The sequence below is a fragment of the Salvelinus alpinus genome, chromosome 5, assembly GCF_045679555.1.
Source record: "Salvelinus alpinus chromosome 5, SLU_Salpinus.1, whole genome shotgun sequence".
NCBI lineage: Eukaryota > Metazoa > Chordata > Actinopteri > Salmoniformes > Salmonidae > Salvelinus > Salvelinus alpinus.
Window position 1 is genome coordinate 64,933,355 of NC_092090.1, and position 18,821 is coordinate 64,952,175.

Here is an 18,821-nt window from a genome sequence, read left to right on the forward strand (position 1 = left end):
CACCACCTTCCGGAGACACCTGAAACCCCACCTCTTTAAAGAATACCTAGGATAGGATAAAGTAATCCTTCTAACCCCCCCCCCCCTTAAAAGAGTTAGATGCACTATTGTAAAGTGGTTGTTCCACTGGATATCATAAGGTGAATGCACCAATTTGTAAGTCGCTCTGGATAAGAGCGTCTGCTAAATGACTTAAATGTAAATGTAAATGTAAGCAGTGCCTGATGACCACTGAACATGACCAGTGAATATCAGTGAAGCTTTGCTTTATAGCCATTTCCCACAGCATTTACATAATGTACGCTAGCTAGCGCTCTTTGAGAATTGATGCACATACTGCAGTCACATCTGTATACATGTGAGTGCCGCCTCATCTGTTACTGCCTCCCCTGTGGGTACCTATAGTAATCTTCCAATAGACAAAGCCTTCAGGCAGCCCAGCTATCACACACTCACTGCTTGTTTATGGATTTCCGGCATGTTCCCTTGATCCCCGCAGGATGCTACACATTACGAGCCACTCAATAGTTTTGACTTGAAAGTCACAGTTTGTGAGTCCCAAATGGCACCCTATTCCCTATATGGTGCACTACATTTGACCAGAGCAGCGTAGAACCACTATATAGGGAATAGGGTACCATTTTGGACATAGAAAGTTACAGTGACATTTTTGCTAGAGTTTTCTGGCTGCCTTGACTTGCACTCAGTTCATAGCGTGCGAATATAAATAAATATAAAGCTGCTCAATCAATTCATAACGGCATCAAAGATGTGAACATTGAATACCCTCCAGGAAAATAGAATGTTTGATAAGAAACCAGCCGTCATGTCTGGCTCAATAAATGATGTCATACTGCACCGCTCTGAATGAAGAAGCAGCAAGTGACAATAATACGTTTGAGTTCCCTCAGTGTTGGAAAGGCACAGCCATATCGTTCAAGCTTTCACTGCACCCCAGTAACTTCCAATATACAGTGCATTCGGAAAGTATTCAGACCCCTTGACTTTTTCCACATTAAGTCACATTACAGCCTTATTCAAAAAAAAAAAATCTCATCAATCTACACACAATACCCCATAATGACAAAGCAAAAACAGTAAAAAAATAAAAATAAAAGTTTGCAAATGTATTACAAATAAAAAACGGAATATGACATTTACATAAGTATTCAGACCCTTTACTCAGTACTTTGTTGAAGCACCTTTGGCAGCAATTACAGCTTGGCACACCTGTATTTGGGGAGTTTCTCCCATTATTTCTGCTAAATGACTTAAATGTAATGTAAAATGTAAATTTTCTTCAGATCCTCTCAAGCTCTGTCAGTTTGGATGGGGAGCGTCGCTGCTATTTTTAGATCTTTCCAGAGATGTTCGATCGGGTTCAAGTCCGGGCTCTGGTTGGGCAACTCAAGGACATTCAGACACTTGTCCTGTAGTCACTCCTGTGTTATCTTGGTTGTGTGCTTAGGGTCATTGTCCTGTAGGAAGGTGAATATTCGCCCCAGTCTGAGGTCCTGAGCACTCTGGAGTAGGTTTTCATCAAGGATCTCGCTGTACTCTGCTCTGTTCATCTTTCCCACGAACCATCGGGTTCTTGGTCACCTCCCTGACCAAGGCCCTTCTCCCCAGATTGCTCAGTTTAGCAAGGCAGCCAGCTCTAGGAAGAGTCTTGGTGGTTCCAAACTTCTTTCATTTAAGAATGATGGAGGCCACTGTGTTCTTGGGGACCTTCAATGCTGCAGAAATGTTTTGGTACCCTTCCCCAGATCTGTGCCTCGACACAATCCTGTCTCGGAGCTCTACAGACAATTCCTTAAACCATGGCTTGGGTTTTGCTCTGACATCAATGTAATCTGTGGGACCTTATATAGACAGGTGTGTTCCTTTCCAAATCATGTCCAATCATTTGAATTTACCACAGGTGGGCTCCAATCAAGTTGTAGAAACATCAAGGATGATCAATGGAAACAGGATGCACCTGAGCTCAATTTCGGGTCTCATAGCAAAGGGTCTGAATACTTATATAAATAAGGTATTTCTGTTTTTATTTGTAATACATTTTCAAAAATGTAAAAAAATATGTTTTTATCATTATGGGGTATTGTGTGTAGATTGATGAGGGGAAAAATGCATTTTATCAATTTTAGAATAAGGCTGTAAAGTAACAAAAAGTGGAAAAAGTCAAGGGGTCTGAATACTTTCCGAATGCACTGTACATGTCTTTCAACTAATGGGTTGGTGACATGTAGTATAATGTACATTTACAAATGGAAGCATGTGAATATATCTTCAGACAACAGCCTGTTGCTGCAATTCAAATGCAGGCCATAGAAAAAAAGCTGAAAATCACTTCAAAGAGTTGTCCCTGCCTTTGCTCTGCCTTTGCATTGTTCTGTAAAGCAATCATCATTTTCTTGTTGTTATTGGTTTGTCTTATTATACACGAGGCTAAAATAAAGTATGTTATGATCTCACACAGAATAAAGTGTTCTAGTGAAAATGATTCCCTATCCTCTTCAGATAGTGTGACTTGCAAAAAAGCATTTCCTGTGATGTCGTCTGATGATGCGCCTCTCTGTGAGTCACTTTCACCGGACATGCAGAGGTAAGAGTGTGATGGAGTAGAGTCTGTCAAGCTGGATATGGTAACACAGTGGACACCTTGAATTAGTATTTGAGTAATTCCTGGGTCTTTTCTCTCCTTGAACAGTAATTTGGGCTATCCAATATCCAATATGAAGTAAGCATTTCACTGTTAGTCTACACCTGCTGTTTAGGAAGCATGTGACAAATAATTTTGTTGATTTGAAGACAGAAAACTGTAGTGATATAAAGAAGGCAGGCTGATGTATTTTGGAAGTACTGGTATATACGCCATAATGTAATAGGTAACCTGACACAGACACTTCAGTGGGAATTGTCCCTGCCAAAGTTAATGGGGTGCTGTGATGAAACTGATGAAAATCAAATCAGGGATATTCCGTACTGAAAATAATATAGTAATTTTTCAGGTAATGTGCATAATATTGTGGTCTATGCTATATTCAAGAATCCAACCTTGAGTGTAATTTGAATCTTTATCTTTTCTTAATCTAATAGGAGTATAATGACCAAAGATCACATTGGGGATTTCATATAGGTCTGACATGTAGGCAAGGTGCTGCAGTTTGCAATACTGTACCACTGCAGTTATATTCTGTTTATTTGGCTCCCACAAATACCCCAACCTCCCCCAAAAGAGAATATAATAAATTATTCTTCCTTCATCATTTACAGTGATGTGGTGGGAAGACAAATGGACTCGACCCTGATTTTCACAGACCACCAGCCAGCCCTATGTTCAATAGAGTACCACAGCATGAGTCATAATATCCCATAAAACCTAGTGGTGAAACAAGGAAATTGTTCCAATAGTTTTTCTAACATTCATTTTAGAAACACTTAAAATAAGGGCTGTGTTTCATGTAGGCTTACTCTGGCTTGATGTGAAATTCTCTCAAGGACAAGGTGACTTGTATCAATATATTTGCCTGTATTTGCTAATGTGGCTATCATAAACAACTACAAATGCCATGATGATCTGGACGAGACTGCCAAATTGAGGCAAAGGTAAGAATATATTGATTAACTATCTAATGTTAGCTAAATGTAGTAATTAATAAATTGGCCAAATTTCTCTAAATGCACAATTCTGATAACAGTCTTGTGCAAGTTTTAAATTGACACAATAACTGTTAGCAAAGGGGTCAACTAGAGATGATGTGCAGGAGCTTGCAGGAATTTGTAGTCTTGCATGATGTCTACTTTGATGCTAATTAGCGTTTTCGAATCGGAGAGTAAATAGAGCCGAATATATTGTCGCTAGTCTACAGTGAAGGGTCGTTCGCGAACGAACGGCTCTTTTTGATCGGGTCTTTTTGGTGAACGTCGGGAACCGAATAGCATCTGTGAAAGAGCCGATAATTTGGCTCCCTGATTTGAATACTGCTACTAATGTTTTTTTTAAAAATCTAAAAACGACGTTTTTCTGCAGATAAGTGACAAAGTAATTATATAACGATGGTGAATCCTCCCTGTAGAAACAATACATTGGGGAGAGAGCTTCAATCTGGTCCATTATATTTTTTTGCGGGACATCTAATAATTTCGCCAGGTAAAAATGAATTTGAACGAGCATTTCACTATCTGACCTACAGTAATGTTCTTTACATTGGAGTTTTCCAATTTATTTATGATTCTAAGTAGATGTTTATGCATTTTGAACGAAGAGCCGTTTGGGAGCCAAATGAGCCGTGTCTTCTACGTGAACGGAGCCAAATGAGCCGGCTCACCGAAAAAACTCGAAATGCCCAACGTTCAATTACGTATAAACTCCCAGCTCTCGGGGCGTCGCCGCTGGTCTGCTCTTTTCCCCTCCCACCGCGATGTGCCATTGGCTAACACCGGTTTGTCATAATACACTGTGGCATGCCAGGTGTTAGAAAAGTCCGCAACTTCTGTTTACACTGTAAAAAGTGAGTAGAAGATGCAGTTCTCCAGTGTGTCAGTGCCAGATTCGTTCCAACCGGTGAGAGTGACTGTCCCGTGGTCCATGATAATTACGTAGGAAGCTGTTACTGGCAGCACCTTGTGAAGGCTTGCAAGAAGAGGGTGAAAACGGGAGAATTTCTCCCGGTTCAGCGTATCCACTTGAAAGTGAAGCAGCAGCTACAGTATGGTTGCGCTGACGAAGGGACGCTACCTCTCATTGGGCTTCGTGTTTCTTGTTTATTGCACAACTTGCACGAAATCTAAAGGTAAGAAATATCCAAAGAATTTGGGTATTTGTCCATCACTGTGGGATTGATGTGTGTATTTACTTACATTGGGTCCAGTAACTTGACAGATGCCGTTTCTCAGTTGCGCACTTACCCATCACTTTCACGTTGCTTGTGTTTTGCCTACTGTCTCTGAAGGACTACTTGAGTATGTTGGACACTGTTTGATAAAAATGTTTGCACCATTTGATCATCAGCACGACTTCTCTTCTGTCATCACTTCACTAGAAGGACATAGCCTACGGTTCTGTCCACCTTGCACTGCGTGGTCATGTCGGCATGTGCTGCTTCTTAATACAGTAGGCTACTTCGTTCCCTCCTTACTAACGCCTTCTGTCTTCTATTGAGCTGATTGAATAGCCTTAGTTTTACACCAATATGTGTGATGTGAGATTCAACAGGCGCAATAACGGTGCCATAATAATCATCATCATCTACAGTACTATCCATTTAGCGAGCGAAATGATTTGACACACAATGGCTAAGTAGCATATGAAAAATTAAGTTCAAAGGCAAATATAGAAAGCTAGATCAAATTATGAAGATTTTCAAGAAAGGAAAGGGATAGACCATCAAGCAAACACAAATTCATTTTGAATGACCCTATTTCTGTTTACTTACTTATTGAGTCATAGTATATGCCTTTCAATTTGTTGCAAGAATGTTACCTTAAAGCAACTTTAACCGTGGCATTAACACATCTACTGACAGAACACACTTCACAATAGACATTATTCTAACGATTAATGACCATGACATTTTCACAATGCAGTGAAAATGTCTGATATACCCAGGGTTATAACCCTATCGTGTGTGTGCGTGTGTAATCATTAGTCCAAAGAAGGTAGGTCCCTCCCCGTTTAAGAAACGTTTTGCTACAGAATTGGCTTAATGAATATGCCCCTATCCTGCATCCCAAATGACACCCTAGTGCACTACTTCTGAACAGAGCCCTAAGGGAATATGGTGCCATTTGAGATTTAGCCCTACTGTATCCATAGTACTTCAAGGGTATGACAGATAATGCTCCCTCACAGCTGCGGTGTGCTACTGCTGATCTGTTCAGATGTGCTACAGGTGTTGTGCACTGACTGCAGTGCTGCATTGGCTTGTCAGCTATCGCTTACTGAAAATATTAAATGTCTAAACTGTTATTTTATTTGAATTCCTGGTGGGAAAGCTATTTCCAGTAAAACCTGGATGTGGATGAGATGCATTTAGTTTCAAACCAGAGGCAAAATTGACTACGTCCCCAATTGTATTCTCTTTATAGTGCACTAAGATGGCACCCTATTCCCTTTACAATGCACTACTTTTGACCAGGGCCCATAAAGGGAATAGGGTGACTTTTGTGACCATGCCTATGTATTCTCTTGGTAGAGGCCTACTGCAGTAGCCTAATAGCTCTGAAGAGAGACCTCCCTTCATGTCCCTTCCTTGCGTGTGACACATTACTCTGAGGTCAAAACAGGTGTTGTATGCACCTTTCCTGACATGGTTGATTCTATTAACTAAAAGGCACCAACACGGTAGCCTTTCAAGCACTGGGACCTTGTCCCCGGTGCCTGCTACCACTCAATAGATTTAAGCTCTAAAAGGGATACTTCGGGATTTTGTCAATCAAAGCCCTTTATCTTCTTCGAGCCAATGCTGACATGCTAGCTGTTAGACTTCCAGCCATAGACTTCCAGCCATTGCGCTAAAGCTAGTTAGCAAATGCGCTAACGTGAGTTAGCAACTTCCTTCAAACTGCATGCAGATATAAAAAGGGTATCCACAAGTTCATCTGACTCTGGGGAAGAAGATAACGAGCTTAATTGCCAAAATTCTGAAGTATCCCTTTAAGCATCAATTGAGATGTGGAAATCCCTATTCGCCCCGAATGACAATCATGCAAGGGGTCATGAACGGAGGTACTTCCTGTGCAACACTACTTTACTTTAAGCAAGCACAGTGCACGAGGCCCTGGGAAACTTTTTAAATGATTTTTCAATTGTATCCATCCAGTCTGTGATTGACAGTTCCAATGTTGCCTCATCACATGCAAGGATAAGGGATGAAGTAGCCTACAGGGCAATATGATTTCATACCATATACTGTAGCAATATTATCCTATAAACCATGCTAATTGCATGTGGATTACAGCATGTTATGTTTGCGATTCAGTTAAAAATATGATTTTTCTATTGATCAGTTATCATGCCTGATCAGTATGGAACATGGTATTTAGATATGAAAAACTCAACCACAGTGTGTTGATTTGGTGAAGATTGTGAAAATGATGTGTTCAATAGATAATCATGGTCATGAATATGATGATGCATTTCTGATGAGCTAAATATCTGGTTGATGTTGCTATTCATAATGAGGATTTGATGAGGATCGATTAGTAACTGTCAGAGAATGATGCAGATTTGACATCATAACGAGCGTATGATGGCTGGAGATGCCGACCATAAATAAATGTTATCAATGGAAGAGTTCATTCTCAGTGGTGTATTATTAATTGTGTCCCAAATGACACCCTTTTCCCTACATAGTGCACTACTTTTGACCAGAGCCCTATGACGCAGGTCAAAAGTAGTGCACTATAGGGAATAGGGTGCCATTTAGGACATGACGTTAGGGCTTTAATTTCAGCTGGCATTACGCTCGTTTGCGATCTCGATCTGTTAAACCTGGCACTGTTCTATTTTCAAACCCTAGTGCCAGGATTGGTAATTTACTTGTTTTAAATGAGAACACTTGCGCTAAGGTGGGAGGGGTGGCAATATCTGAGGTGTTCTTAAAAACGTGAGCCAAAGTGCCAATTTCAGTATGCGGAAGCACATCCTGTCCAGCCGTGATGCACAGTGCCCATATGCACATGGAACAAGATAGATGTGCTTTTTGTGCCCGTAAACCTCGTATTTAGAAACATAAAAAATTCTGCGTTTGATCAATTACGAAGCCCTTATAGTATGCTTCCCTTACCCTATGAGAACGAAAGCTGGTTTAACAGCAATGCGTCTGATGTCATTCTTATCCTGGGCAAGCCAAGGAGCCTATCCATACAAGGTTTCTAAACGGTCTACTCGTGAGCCTTTTGCAGACATGCTTTGCATTATTCACAATTCACATAGGCCTACCTGCAGTGCATACTCCATTCAGCTTGTATCATCCCCTTTTCCAAAGAGCGCCTCTTGTCCGTTACCAAAGACGCGCTCCTCCAAACATAGGCAATTCAAAATAGGTCTGGGTAATATGGCCAAAGTACCATATCACAATATTTTGCACATTTTTGACATTTAAGGCGGTATTTTGTGTTTTTTAATAATAAAAGTTCTGTATATGCCTTGAGTAGTCCACGACCCTAGGGTGGCAACACGTTCATTATGTGATCTGATTGGCCACTTTAAGGAATGGAACATTAGTCACTTTAATAATGTTTACATATCTGGCATTACTCATCTCATATGTATATACTGTATTCTATACTATTCTACGGTATCTTAGTCACTTAATAATGTTTACATATCTGGCATTACTCATCTTATATGTATATACAATTTTAATACTATTCTATGGTATCTATTTCACTTAATAATGTTTACATATCTTACATTACTCAACATATATATATATATACTGTTTTCTTTACTATTCTACTGTAGCTCAGTCCGTTCCGCTCTGACATCGCTCGTCCATAGGTATATAGTCTTCATTTATTCCTACTTATATTTGTGTATATTGGGTATATGTTGTGTAATTTGTTAGATATTACATGTAATATATTACTGCACTGTTGGAGCTAGACGCACAAGCATTTCACTACACCTGCAATAACATCTGCTAATCATGTGTATGTGACCAATAAAATTCGATATGATTTGTTTTATGCTGTTCAATCCAATGTCCACCAAAAATAATGTTCAGCATTTTCATAAATTTCTGCATTTCATGCACTTTTTAAGATAATTTCCACACTGTGCCACATAGGGCTGCATGATATGGGGAAAAAACGTATAGGCCTAGTTTATTGGTTTAGTGATGGAATCATGGAAATATAATAATTATTGTATTTCAATAGTTGGAATATATTGTTTGACATGACAAATTCATAAATCATGGAGGAATTATTGTGCTGGTCTGAGTTTCCTAGGGGACCCTATACAATGTTACATTCCCCTTAATCTTGTAGCTAGCTAATATATTCATGCTTCACCTATTCCCTTTGATTTAGAAGATACTGTTGCACAAACAACATGCTGATCTAGGTCTACACCAGCTCTGATATCAGGGCAAATTAGCTAGCTAGGTTTGCTCTGACTGATTTAAATTTAGCTTGCTAGCTAGCCAGCTAACTAGCGATTAGCATTAGCGGATTACTCAATATATTTTCAGCCACAACTTTCTAAGAAAAGACAAACTAAACAAATAGTGTAATTATAGAACGCTTTGAAAGCAGTGTCGTTATCACTAACATCTTGTTGTGTCTGACCATTCAGACTGAGTGAACGGCAAGTGAAGTCACAGATTTTCTAAACCCAGAGGTGTTGTGCTTTTTTTTTCATTTTTTTTTCTTCATATTCTCTAAATCTAAAGGCACAACCTAGATTCGAGCCAATGTCTTAAGAAGTTGAACATGTTATTACTCCAGTCTCGTGAAAGTGACAAACTGACTTGTTACATTTTAATCAAAATAACTTAATGTCGAAGGAGTTCCTTTTGATGGCCTGCATATGTGCAGTTCGGCGTGAAACGACCGTTAGATCTGATGACGTGTTTCTGCATATGATCTTAGTTAGCCAATGTCGCCATGACATCGCCTACAAGTGTGATCAGTGATTTCTATTGGTATAAGCAGTTTCTGCCTATCTTCATACTGTTCTATCTTTGGTGAAGTGATCGTGACTCCTTGGTCGAGCAGCACCAACAACTGCTCTTCTTGAGTGACGGGGCATGGCTTGTTGTTGGAAGCGGCAGGCAGGCAATGATGTTTATTTTTGTATATATTTTTTATTTGTCCTTTATTTAACTAGGCTAGTCAGTTAAGATCAAATTCTTATTTACAATGACGGCCTACCCAGGCCAAACATGGACAACGCTGGGTCAATTGTGCGCCACCCTATGGGACTCCCAATCACAGCCGGATGTGATACAGCCTGGATTCAAACCAGGGACTGTAGTGACACCTCTTGCACTGCGATGCAGTGGATTAGACCGCTGCATGGCGTATATATATATATACAGTGGGGAGAACAAGTATTTGATACACTGCCGATTTTGCAGGTTTTCCTACTTACAAAGCATGTAGAGGTCTGTAATTTTTATCATAGGTACACTTCAACTGTGAGAGACGGAATCTAAAACAAAAATCCAGAAAATCACATTGTATGATTTTTAAGTAATTCATTTGCATTTTATTGCATGACATAAGTATTTGATCACCTACCAATCAGTAAGAATTCCGGCTCTCACAGACCTGTTAGTTTTTCTTTAAGAAGCCCTCCTGTTCTTCACTCATTACCTGTATTAACTGCACCTGTTTGAACTCGTTACCTGTATAAAAGACACCTGTCCACACACTCAATCAAACAGACTCCAACCTCTCCACAATGGCCAAGACCAGAGAGCTGTGTAAGGACATCAGGGATACAATTGTAGACCTGCACAAGGCTGGGATGGGCTACAGGACAATAGGCAAGCAGCTTGGTGAGAAGGCAACAACTGTTGGCGCAATTATTAGAAAATGGAAGAAGTTCAAGATGACGGTCAATCACCCTCGGTCTGGGGCTCCATGCAAGATCTCACCTCGTGGGGCATCAATGATCATGAGGAAGGTGAGGGATCAGCCCAGAACTACACGGCAGGACCTGGTCAATGACCTGAAGAGAGCTGGGACCACAGTCTCAAAGAAAACCATTAGTAACACACCATGCCGTCATGGATTAAAATCCTGCAGCGCACGCAAGGTCCCCCTGCTCAAGCCAGCGCATGTCCAGGCCCGTCTGAAGTTTGCCAATGACCATCTGGATGATCCAGAGGAGGAATGGGAGAAGGTCATGTGGTCTGATGAGACAAATAGAGCTTTTTGGTCTAAACTCCACTCGCCGTGTTTGGAGGAAGAAGAAGGATGAGTACAACCCCAAGAACACCATCCCAACCGTGAAGCATGGAGGTGGAAACATCATTCTTTGGGGATGCTTTTCTGCAAAGGGGACAGGACGACTGCACCGTATTGAGGGGAGGATGGATGGGGCCATGTATCGCGAGATCTTGGCCAACAACCTCCTTCCCTCAGTAAGAGCATTGAAGATGGGTCGTGGCTGGTTCTTCCAGCATGACAACGACCCGAAACACACAGCCAGGGCAACTAAGGAGTGGCTCCGTAAGAAGCATCTCAAGGTCCTGGAGTGGCCTAGCCAGTCTCCAGACCTGAACCCAATAGAAAATCTTTGGAGGGAGCTGAAAGTCCGTATTGCCCAGCGACAGCCCCGAAACCTGAAGGATCTGGAGAAGGTCTGTATGGAGGAGTGGGCCAAAATCCCTGCTGCAGTGTGTGCAAACCTGGTCAAGAACTACAGGAAACGTATGATCTCTGTAATTGCACACAAAGGTTTCTGTACCAAATATTAAGTTCTGCTTTTCTGATGTATCAAATACTTATGTCATGCAATAAAATGCAAATTATTTACTTAAAAATCATACAATGTGATTTTCTGGATTTTTGTTTTAGATTCCGTCTCTCACAGTTGAAGTGTACCTATGATAAAAATTATAGACCTCTACATGCTTTGTAAGTAGGAAAACTTGCAAAATCGGCAGTGTATCAAATACTTGTTCTCCCCACTGTATATATATATATATATATATATATATATATATATATATATATATATATAAACCATGGCATGCAGGAGAGAGACGACTTGCAAGTAGGAAATGTAGTAAACTAGAAAAAACGACATTAAATGTGCAGGAGTTGAATATCACATTTAACAAACCAAACATTGAAATACTGTTATAGAAGGTAAAGTACAGTGGTAGAAAAAGTACCCAATTGTCATGCTTGAGTAAAAATAAAGATACCCCAATAGAAAATGACTCAAGTGAAAGTCACCCATTAAAAATAGTACTTGAGTAAAAGTCTAAAAACATTTGATTTTTTTAAATATACTTAAGTATCAAAAGTAGAAGCATGAATCGTTTCACATTCCTTATATTAAGCAAACCAGACGGCACAAAAAAAACAAAAATGTATGGATAGCCAGGTGCACACTCTAATACTTAGACAATAATTTACAAACTAAGCATGTGTTTATTGAGTGTGCCAGATCAGAGGCAGTAGTCATGACCAGGGATAGTCTCTTGATAAGTGCGTGAATTGAACCTGTCCTGCATGCATTCAAAAATATAAATAGTAAAGTACAGATACCCCAAAAACTACTTAAGTAGTACTTGAAAGTATTTTTTCTTAAGTACTTTACACCACTGGTAAAGTAAAGATTCAAACCGGTCCGTGTATCAGTATATAGTAAAATACAGTATACTGCCCAGCCCTAATTCTAAATGTTCAGTCCCATAATGCCATTTCAACAGTAGGCCTAGGCTATATCTTTCTTATTGAGATCACGCCTCACACATACAATACAATTTACGGGAGCCTTGCTACTATTTTTTTATTTGAGCTGAAGTGCTATACTCTTTGAAGCTAATTACAGCAATTTGGATTGTCAACACTCCAAACCATATTTTTTTAGTGTTGCTTTCACTCTTTACAGTAGCCTATGCTATTTAATAAACTGTAGTATCAATCCACAATGGACTAGGAATGGACAGCGGAATTGGAGTTGATGGCAACGCAAAGGCATTATTAAGACATGGAAGGCCTTGATTGGCCAGTGAGTGGCCAAGCCCTTGTTACACCTGCAACTTATTTTATTAATCAAAGCCCAGCTCCTGCACACCACTGCCAGCTATTGCGGTCATAATACCGTCTGTTAAAATAGCAAAAATATTTCTGACACACCCCATGACCTATAGCGCTACCGCCAGCACTTAAATATGCCATTGCGTTAGGTTTGTTTAAGATGCACTATGCAGAAATCGCTCTGCCATTTCCTGGTTGCTAAAATTCTAATAGTTTGCCTAATTTCAGTTTATGAAACTTAAAAATGGGAAGCATAGAAGTAGCGCACATAGAACATATCTACCGCTTCTTAGACTTGCTTTCAATGAGAATGACTGATCTATAACACACTTTTCTATGTGAAAAAGTTACATATTGCAGCTTTAAAATGGAGCTCTTAGTCTCTACCCAAATGAAGGATGGGAAATGCACCTAAGCAATGAGTCCTGGATACATTTTTATTGACTTAGTTTGCGACAAAGCACAGTATTGTGTTTCCAATTAATTGATGGAATATACATGTCCTTTGTATAAATTCTTAATTCACCTCATGCATTTCTAATCCATTTTTAATGTCACCTGAAACATTATTTATTTGTGTATCCCTTAGAAGTGAGTACTATTTAGCTGTTATTATACAGTTAGTGCAATGAAGACTGGATAAGGAAGCTGTCTAATTCATCACAATCTTTGCATTATTCAGTCCATCCCTTTGCTCCCCGGGTCAGTAGTCAGTGCAGCATCAACTGGCCCTGCAGCGACATGTAAATGCATGTGTTTTATCTTTTATCTGAGCCCTCATCCAGTGGTACTGTTTTCTGAAACGCACAGATAGCTGTCAGCTCTACAGCCAGTTCACCCACTGGATGCTCAGTCAGGCAGACTACAGTACATTCATGATCCAACCTGGCCTGTGTCCCAAATGGCACCCTATTCCCTTTATAGTGGACTACTTTTGACCAGAGCCCTATGTAGTAGGGCACTATAAAGGGATATGATGCAATTTGGGATGCACACCTTAAAACCATCAACCCACCCCCTTCTTTTTCTATCCCTCCTAGAGACATTTGACATGGAGACTCATCAAATAGCTTCATACATCAGTTCACCCGTGAACCAGGCTGCTGATTGTGCTTTTCTCTGTTAGCTGTCCTTAATATGATTGACACAGTTGGAACAACAACTGACACACAATAAAAAAGAAGAAAAAGACACATTGGTCTGAAATTTCCATATATATGTTTGTTGTTGTTGCAGAATCTTTACATTTCTGTTCTGCAGGGTAGCAGGGCATTGATGAAATGAGACGAAGGTCAAATTTGTTGTTTCCACTCGGAGAGAGAGTAGGGGGCTGTGATATTTCCAACTGCCGTTCTGTTCTCGAATGAATCATCAGAATCTGTCTGCCTGGGGTGTCAAAGTGTGCAGTTCAGTGCCCAGATTTACATTTAAATGAAACCAAATGGCTATACATTCAGAAGTGATATACAGTAATGGTGGTGGTATTAAAGCACAGCCCCCTTGCTCTGTTAGAACAGCTAGTAGCTACTGCTTGAGATTGCTGTCGTTTAGGCACTTTGCAGGTATTTTATGACTCGTCTTTCAGGATTATTAAATACAATACATGCATCCATTTCAGTTGTTGATTTCTTTCTTTGAATGAGCATACAGTACAGCTCATATAAGTGGGTGCACTACTCTCTTCTCTGTGCTTTTCTCTTTGTGACAATGTGCATCATTATCCAGCTCTAATATAGCTGTTTGGCTTGGAGAGAAAGTGTTTAAAGTGGATAACTAGCTTCAAATTACACCCCAGATGGTGTTACTGTGAGTGAGCTCTTTCTCTCACTCTCACCGACAACTTGGACAAATCAATATAGGCATTGCCTGAAAGGAAGAAAAAAAAACAGCAATGTTTTGAATTCCATTAGCCAATGCCAGTGTCATGATGGACTTATCTTCAGTATAAACACATCGAGAGCTTGGTACTAGAAGGTTCTATCTGCAAAAATATAATAATTGGCTTTAAAGTTCCGAACCCTCATTGGTTTGAATGGTGTCAGCAATTTTTATCTTGTATTATTTGAACTTAACTACATGAATTTGTGGTATTTGGAGTACTGTATTGGTAGAGAACATTGAACAGAACAAGTCAATAACTCAATTTTGACAGAGAACCTTATAGTCCCAAGCTCTCAAAATGGTACACTAGTTGCCTACTGCACCCACCTACTAAGAGCTGCTTGAATAAGTGTGTACAAAACCTTTCCTCGACGCTGTAATGCTGAACAACAGAAAAGTGCTTGAATTCAAGAGACCGTTTGAAAGTATGTTAAGTGTTAACAGAAAGTGAAAATATGGAGAGGAGAGCGGAGCATCATAGAGGAGAGTGGGCACTTGATGACTGGGCGGGGGGAATATTATTTTCTGGGAGCCTGAGAAATGTGGTCGCTCTAGGGACTAATTAAAGCAAGGTCTAAAGTGCTTGCAGCTTGTAACCTAGTGCTTGTATGACTCCTTTATGTTATGCAGTTCAGAGACAGAACCAACACTGCAGCGTCTCTGTGAAAGAGATCATGGTCTTTGTTCATGTCTCTACTGAATCTGTCCACACCCTAGTTGTCTAGCCCCCGGTTAGCTTCTCTGTGTAGTGAGAAATAGTCACTGGTAAGTTGTCACTTGTCATAGTAAGGAAAAGAACTCCACAGAATCACAATATAGTTGCATACATGTGTTCCCTTCATCACATGCATATTTTCTTTTTCCAAGCATGAAATAATCCTACTTTGTACTAAAGAGCAATTACTTCCAAGCAGCCATGCTTAACACAGGGCAGGCACCCTAGTACCCATTTGCAAATCTTCCTTGGTTAATACCATTGCCCAATTTGTCAGTGACTTAAAGTGAAATTATGCGCATATCATTTAAAATGAGGAAAATAATTACAATTGTAACTCCAAGGTAACTGATTAGATTATTGTTTTGTAAATATATATACTGAACAAAAATATAAACACAACATGTTAATTGTTGGTCTCATGTTTCATGAGCTGAAGTAAAAGATCCCAGAAATGTTCCATACGCCCAAAATTGTATCTATCAACTTTTGTGTAAAAATGTGTTTACATCCCTGCACCTTATGCTGGGGACAATAAAAGGCCACTCTAAAATCACACAACACAATGCTACAATTTTGAAGGACCGTGCAATTGGCATGCTGACTGCATGGATGTCCACCAGAGCTGTTGCCAGAGAATTGAATGTTCATCTCTCTACCATAAGCCACCTCCAATGTCCTTTGGCAGTACGTCCAACCGGCCTCACAACCGCAGACCACGTGTAGCCATGCCAGCCCAGGATCTCCACATCCAGCTTTTTCACCTGTGGGATCGTCCAAGACCAGCCAGCTGTACAGCTGATTAAACTGTGGTTTGCACAACCGAAGAATAACTGCAAACTGTCAGAAACATTCTCAGGGAAGCTCATCTCCATGCTCATCGTCCTCACCAGGGTCTTGACTTGACTGCAGTTCGCTGTCGTAAACGACTTCAGTGGGCAAATGCTCACCTTCGATGGCCACTGTCACACTGGAGAAGTCTGCTCTTTTTTTAAGGTGTCTGTGACCAACATGCATATCTATATTCCCAGTCATGTGAAATCCATAGATTAGGGCCTCATTCATTTATTTAAATTGTCTGATTTCCTTATATGAACTGTATGAAATTGTTGCATGTTGCGTTTTATATTTTTGTTCAGTGTAGTTTTCAGAGTTAAATGAGTCTTGAGTATGCCAACCAGATCTGCAAAATGAAACAGAACGGTTTTTAACAAACTGTTTAACAACTGTTAGCCACATTACTTTGGAATAGTTTGCTCATAAGAAATGTTTGAATAGTTTGCTAATACAAATCTTTGTTTGAATAAGAATCTTTCTAATAGTTTACTAATACAAATCTTTATTTGCAAAAAAATTATTTGTATTCACCCTGGAAGCAGATGGCACTGTGTGAGTGTCATGCGGGTTAATTAGTGTTGGGTGGTTTATGGTTTACCTGTTATACTTTTATCAGAATTGGCACAGTTTTGTTTTCCTTACACATTTTGCAGAAATAATTTTGTATGAATCATTTGCCATTGCGTTTGTTTTGTGCTGGCGCGAGTGTCTAACACACTGATTTGACCATATTGTCCAAATATGGAGGTGACTGGCTAACATTACTATATCAGTATTTACAGATGGTCTGCACCAGATGTGCTTTTTACAAGATTGGTTACGATAGCATCCTCTTAAATGCCAAGCAGCCATAACACCTACTCGACACACACACACACACTTCTGTAAGAATGTTTACATCGTTATGAAAAACCCTTGCTAACAAAAGCTATGTTTAATTAGCATGAACATAATGTTTCTTTGTCCCTCAGAACAAAAGACTGTTGATTTGAAGAGGTTGAAAGTGGTCTATTTATCAGAAATGATCAGAAATAGAAAATGTACCTGTTCAAAGGTTCTCTCAAGGGCTCACTTCAATCCAACATACAATGCAGTATTTACGCTGTAGCATTTACGCCATGTTTTTTACGCAGTGGGCGGGGGGCAGTATCAAATTTGTTATTGCACAACCACTTCTAAGGCAGATCTCTGATTTGAATCCGGCCATGAGCCTTCATGTAGTTACAGGTATGTCAGTTGAAAAGAAAGCCAACATCTTTCATTCTGTCAGAGAGAATTCAATATTATTATCGAAATACATGTCATGGGTGAATTGCTGAAATGTATATTTGACTATCTCAAACAAATGGCCTTTTGATAGTGAGGTTCCTCAGTAAAGTGTGGGCTGTCCTTTTGAACCTGTTAGTTCTATTCTATTGACCAGTGTTGAGGGTACAATATTGAGTTGGATGACCTAAAAATGATTTTTTCTTTCAGTAATACAACTGTGAAATCCACAGCTCTGTAGTGGTTAGGGAGTGTTATGTCCACTAGCTTTCAAATTAAGGACCCTAACATACTATAATCTATGCAAATTCACCTCTATTGTTTGCCATTCTATTCACAGTAACAGTTACAAGTATTGATTTTGAATGAGCATGGTGTGACCCTAAAGGTTTTACATGGTGTTAATTATTGGACATTTTTATATATGGGGCACTGAAATGTGTAGTTAAAGTGCGGAGAGCAACGCTTCACCCTTCAGTGAGGATGGATGGACGGACAGTGTCATAGTGAGCTGGCCCCAATGGTGACCTATTACGTACCTAGTACATAATTCCCATCCTCAGTCAGACCACCAGAATAGGGATAGGTATGAGTAATGGAGTACTCGAACTGACGTCATAGCTCGATCTTTGACCAGAGATCCATTTTTTTTCTTTGTAAAGCTATTTGGTGGAATGTGCTTTGTGAAATTAGTCTTGAAGACCACGTACATTTTCTTTGACTCTTGTGTTCCATTTGTACATGTGCAAAAATCATGTGAGTACTCAAACAGTCCAAAAATGTCAAATGCCCATCCCTAATCCAAAATGACACCCTATTACAGGGATCATCATCTAGATTCAGCCGCATGCAGTTTGTTTTCTTGATGGTCCGGAACATAATTACAAATAGTTTCAAGTTTTATTAGTATGTAAGGGATATGCGTGGTATACTGTACATCGTCCAACAAAGTGCTTAGTTGCAGGTTCATGCTTGACAATGCAACAATAAGAAACATTTTAAGATAAAAATACGAACATAAAGTAAATGGCTCAGTAGAGTAGATAAATACATTTGAGCATAAGTATAATACAGGGAGGCACAATTTATAGTCAGTGTATAAATGGAGCAGTATAACAAGAGTCTGGTAGCTGTGTGTGTGTGTGTGTGTGTGTGTGTGTGTGTGTGTGTGTGTGTGTGTGTGTGCATGAGTGAGTGCATGTGTGCTAAGGTGCAGAGAATCAGAGCAGGTGGTTAGTCTAGTTCAAGTGTTCAGCAGTCTAATGGCTTGAAGATAGAAACTGTCTCAGACAGTTGGTGTCAGACTTCATGCTCTGATGCCGTCTGCCCGATAGTAAGGCAGTGAACAGCTCGTGGCTGGGGTGTGTTGGGTCCTTGATGATGCTACGTGCTT

At 39.9% G+C, this 18,821-nt stretch overlaps 1 protein-coding gene across 3 annotated transcripts in view; it reads left to right on the forward strand.

Moving 5' to 3' along the window:
* The first annotated feature begins 4,404 nt into the window (after positions 1 to 4,404).
* Positions 4,405 to 18,821, forward strand: part of LOC139576548 (netrin receptor UNC5D-like) — a 228,634-nt gene continuing 214,217 nt past the window's right edge. For 2 of the 3 annotated variants that reach the window (XM_071402761.1, XM_071402762.1), the window contains exon 1: positions 4,405 to 4,796. In XM_071402761.1, the coding sequence (XP_071258862.1) occupies positions 4,715 to 4,796 (82 nt within the window). In that variant the 5' untranslated portion in view covers positions 4,405 to 4,714. The remainder of the gene's footprint in view (positions 4,797 to 18,821) is intronic. The other variant, XM_071402763.1, reaches the window with a different exon arrangement.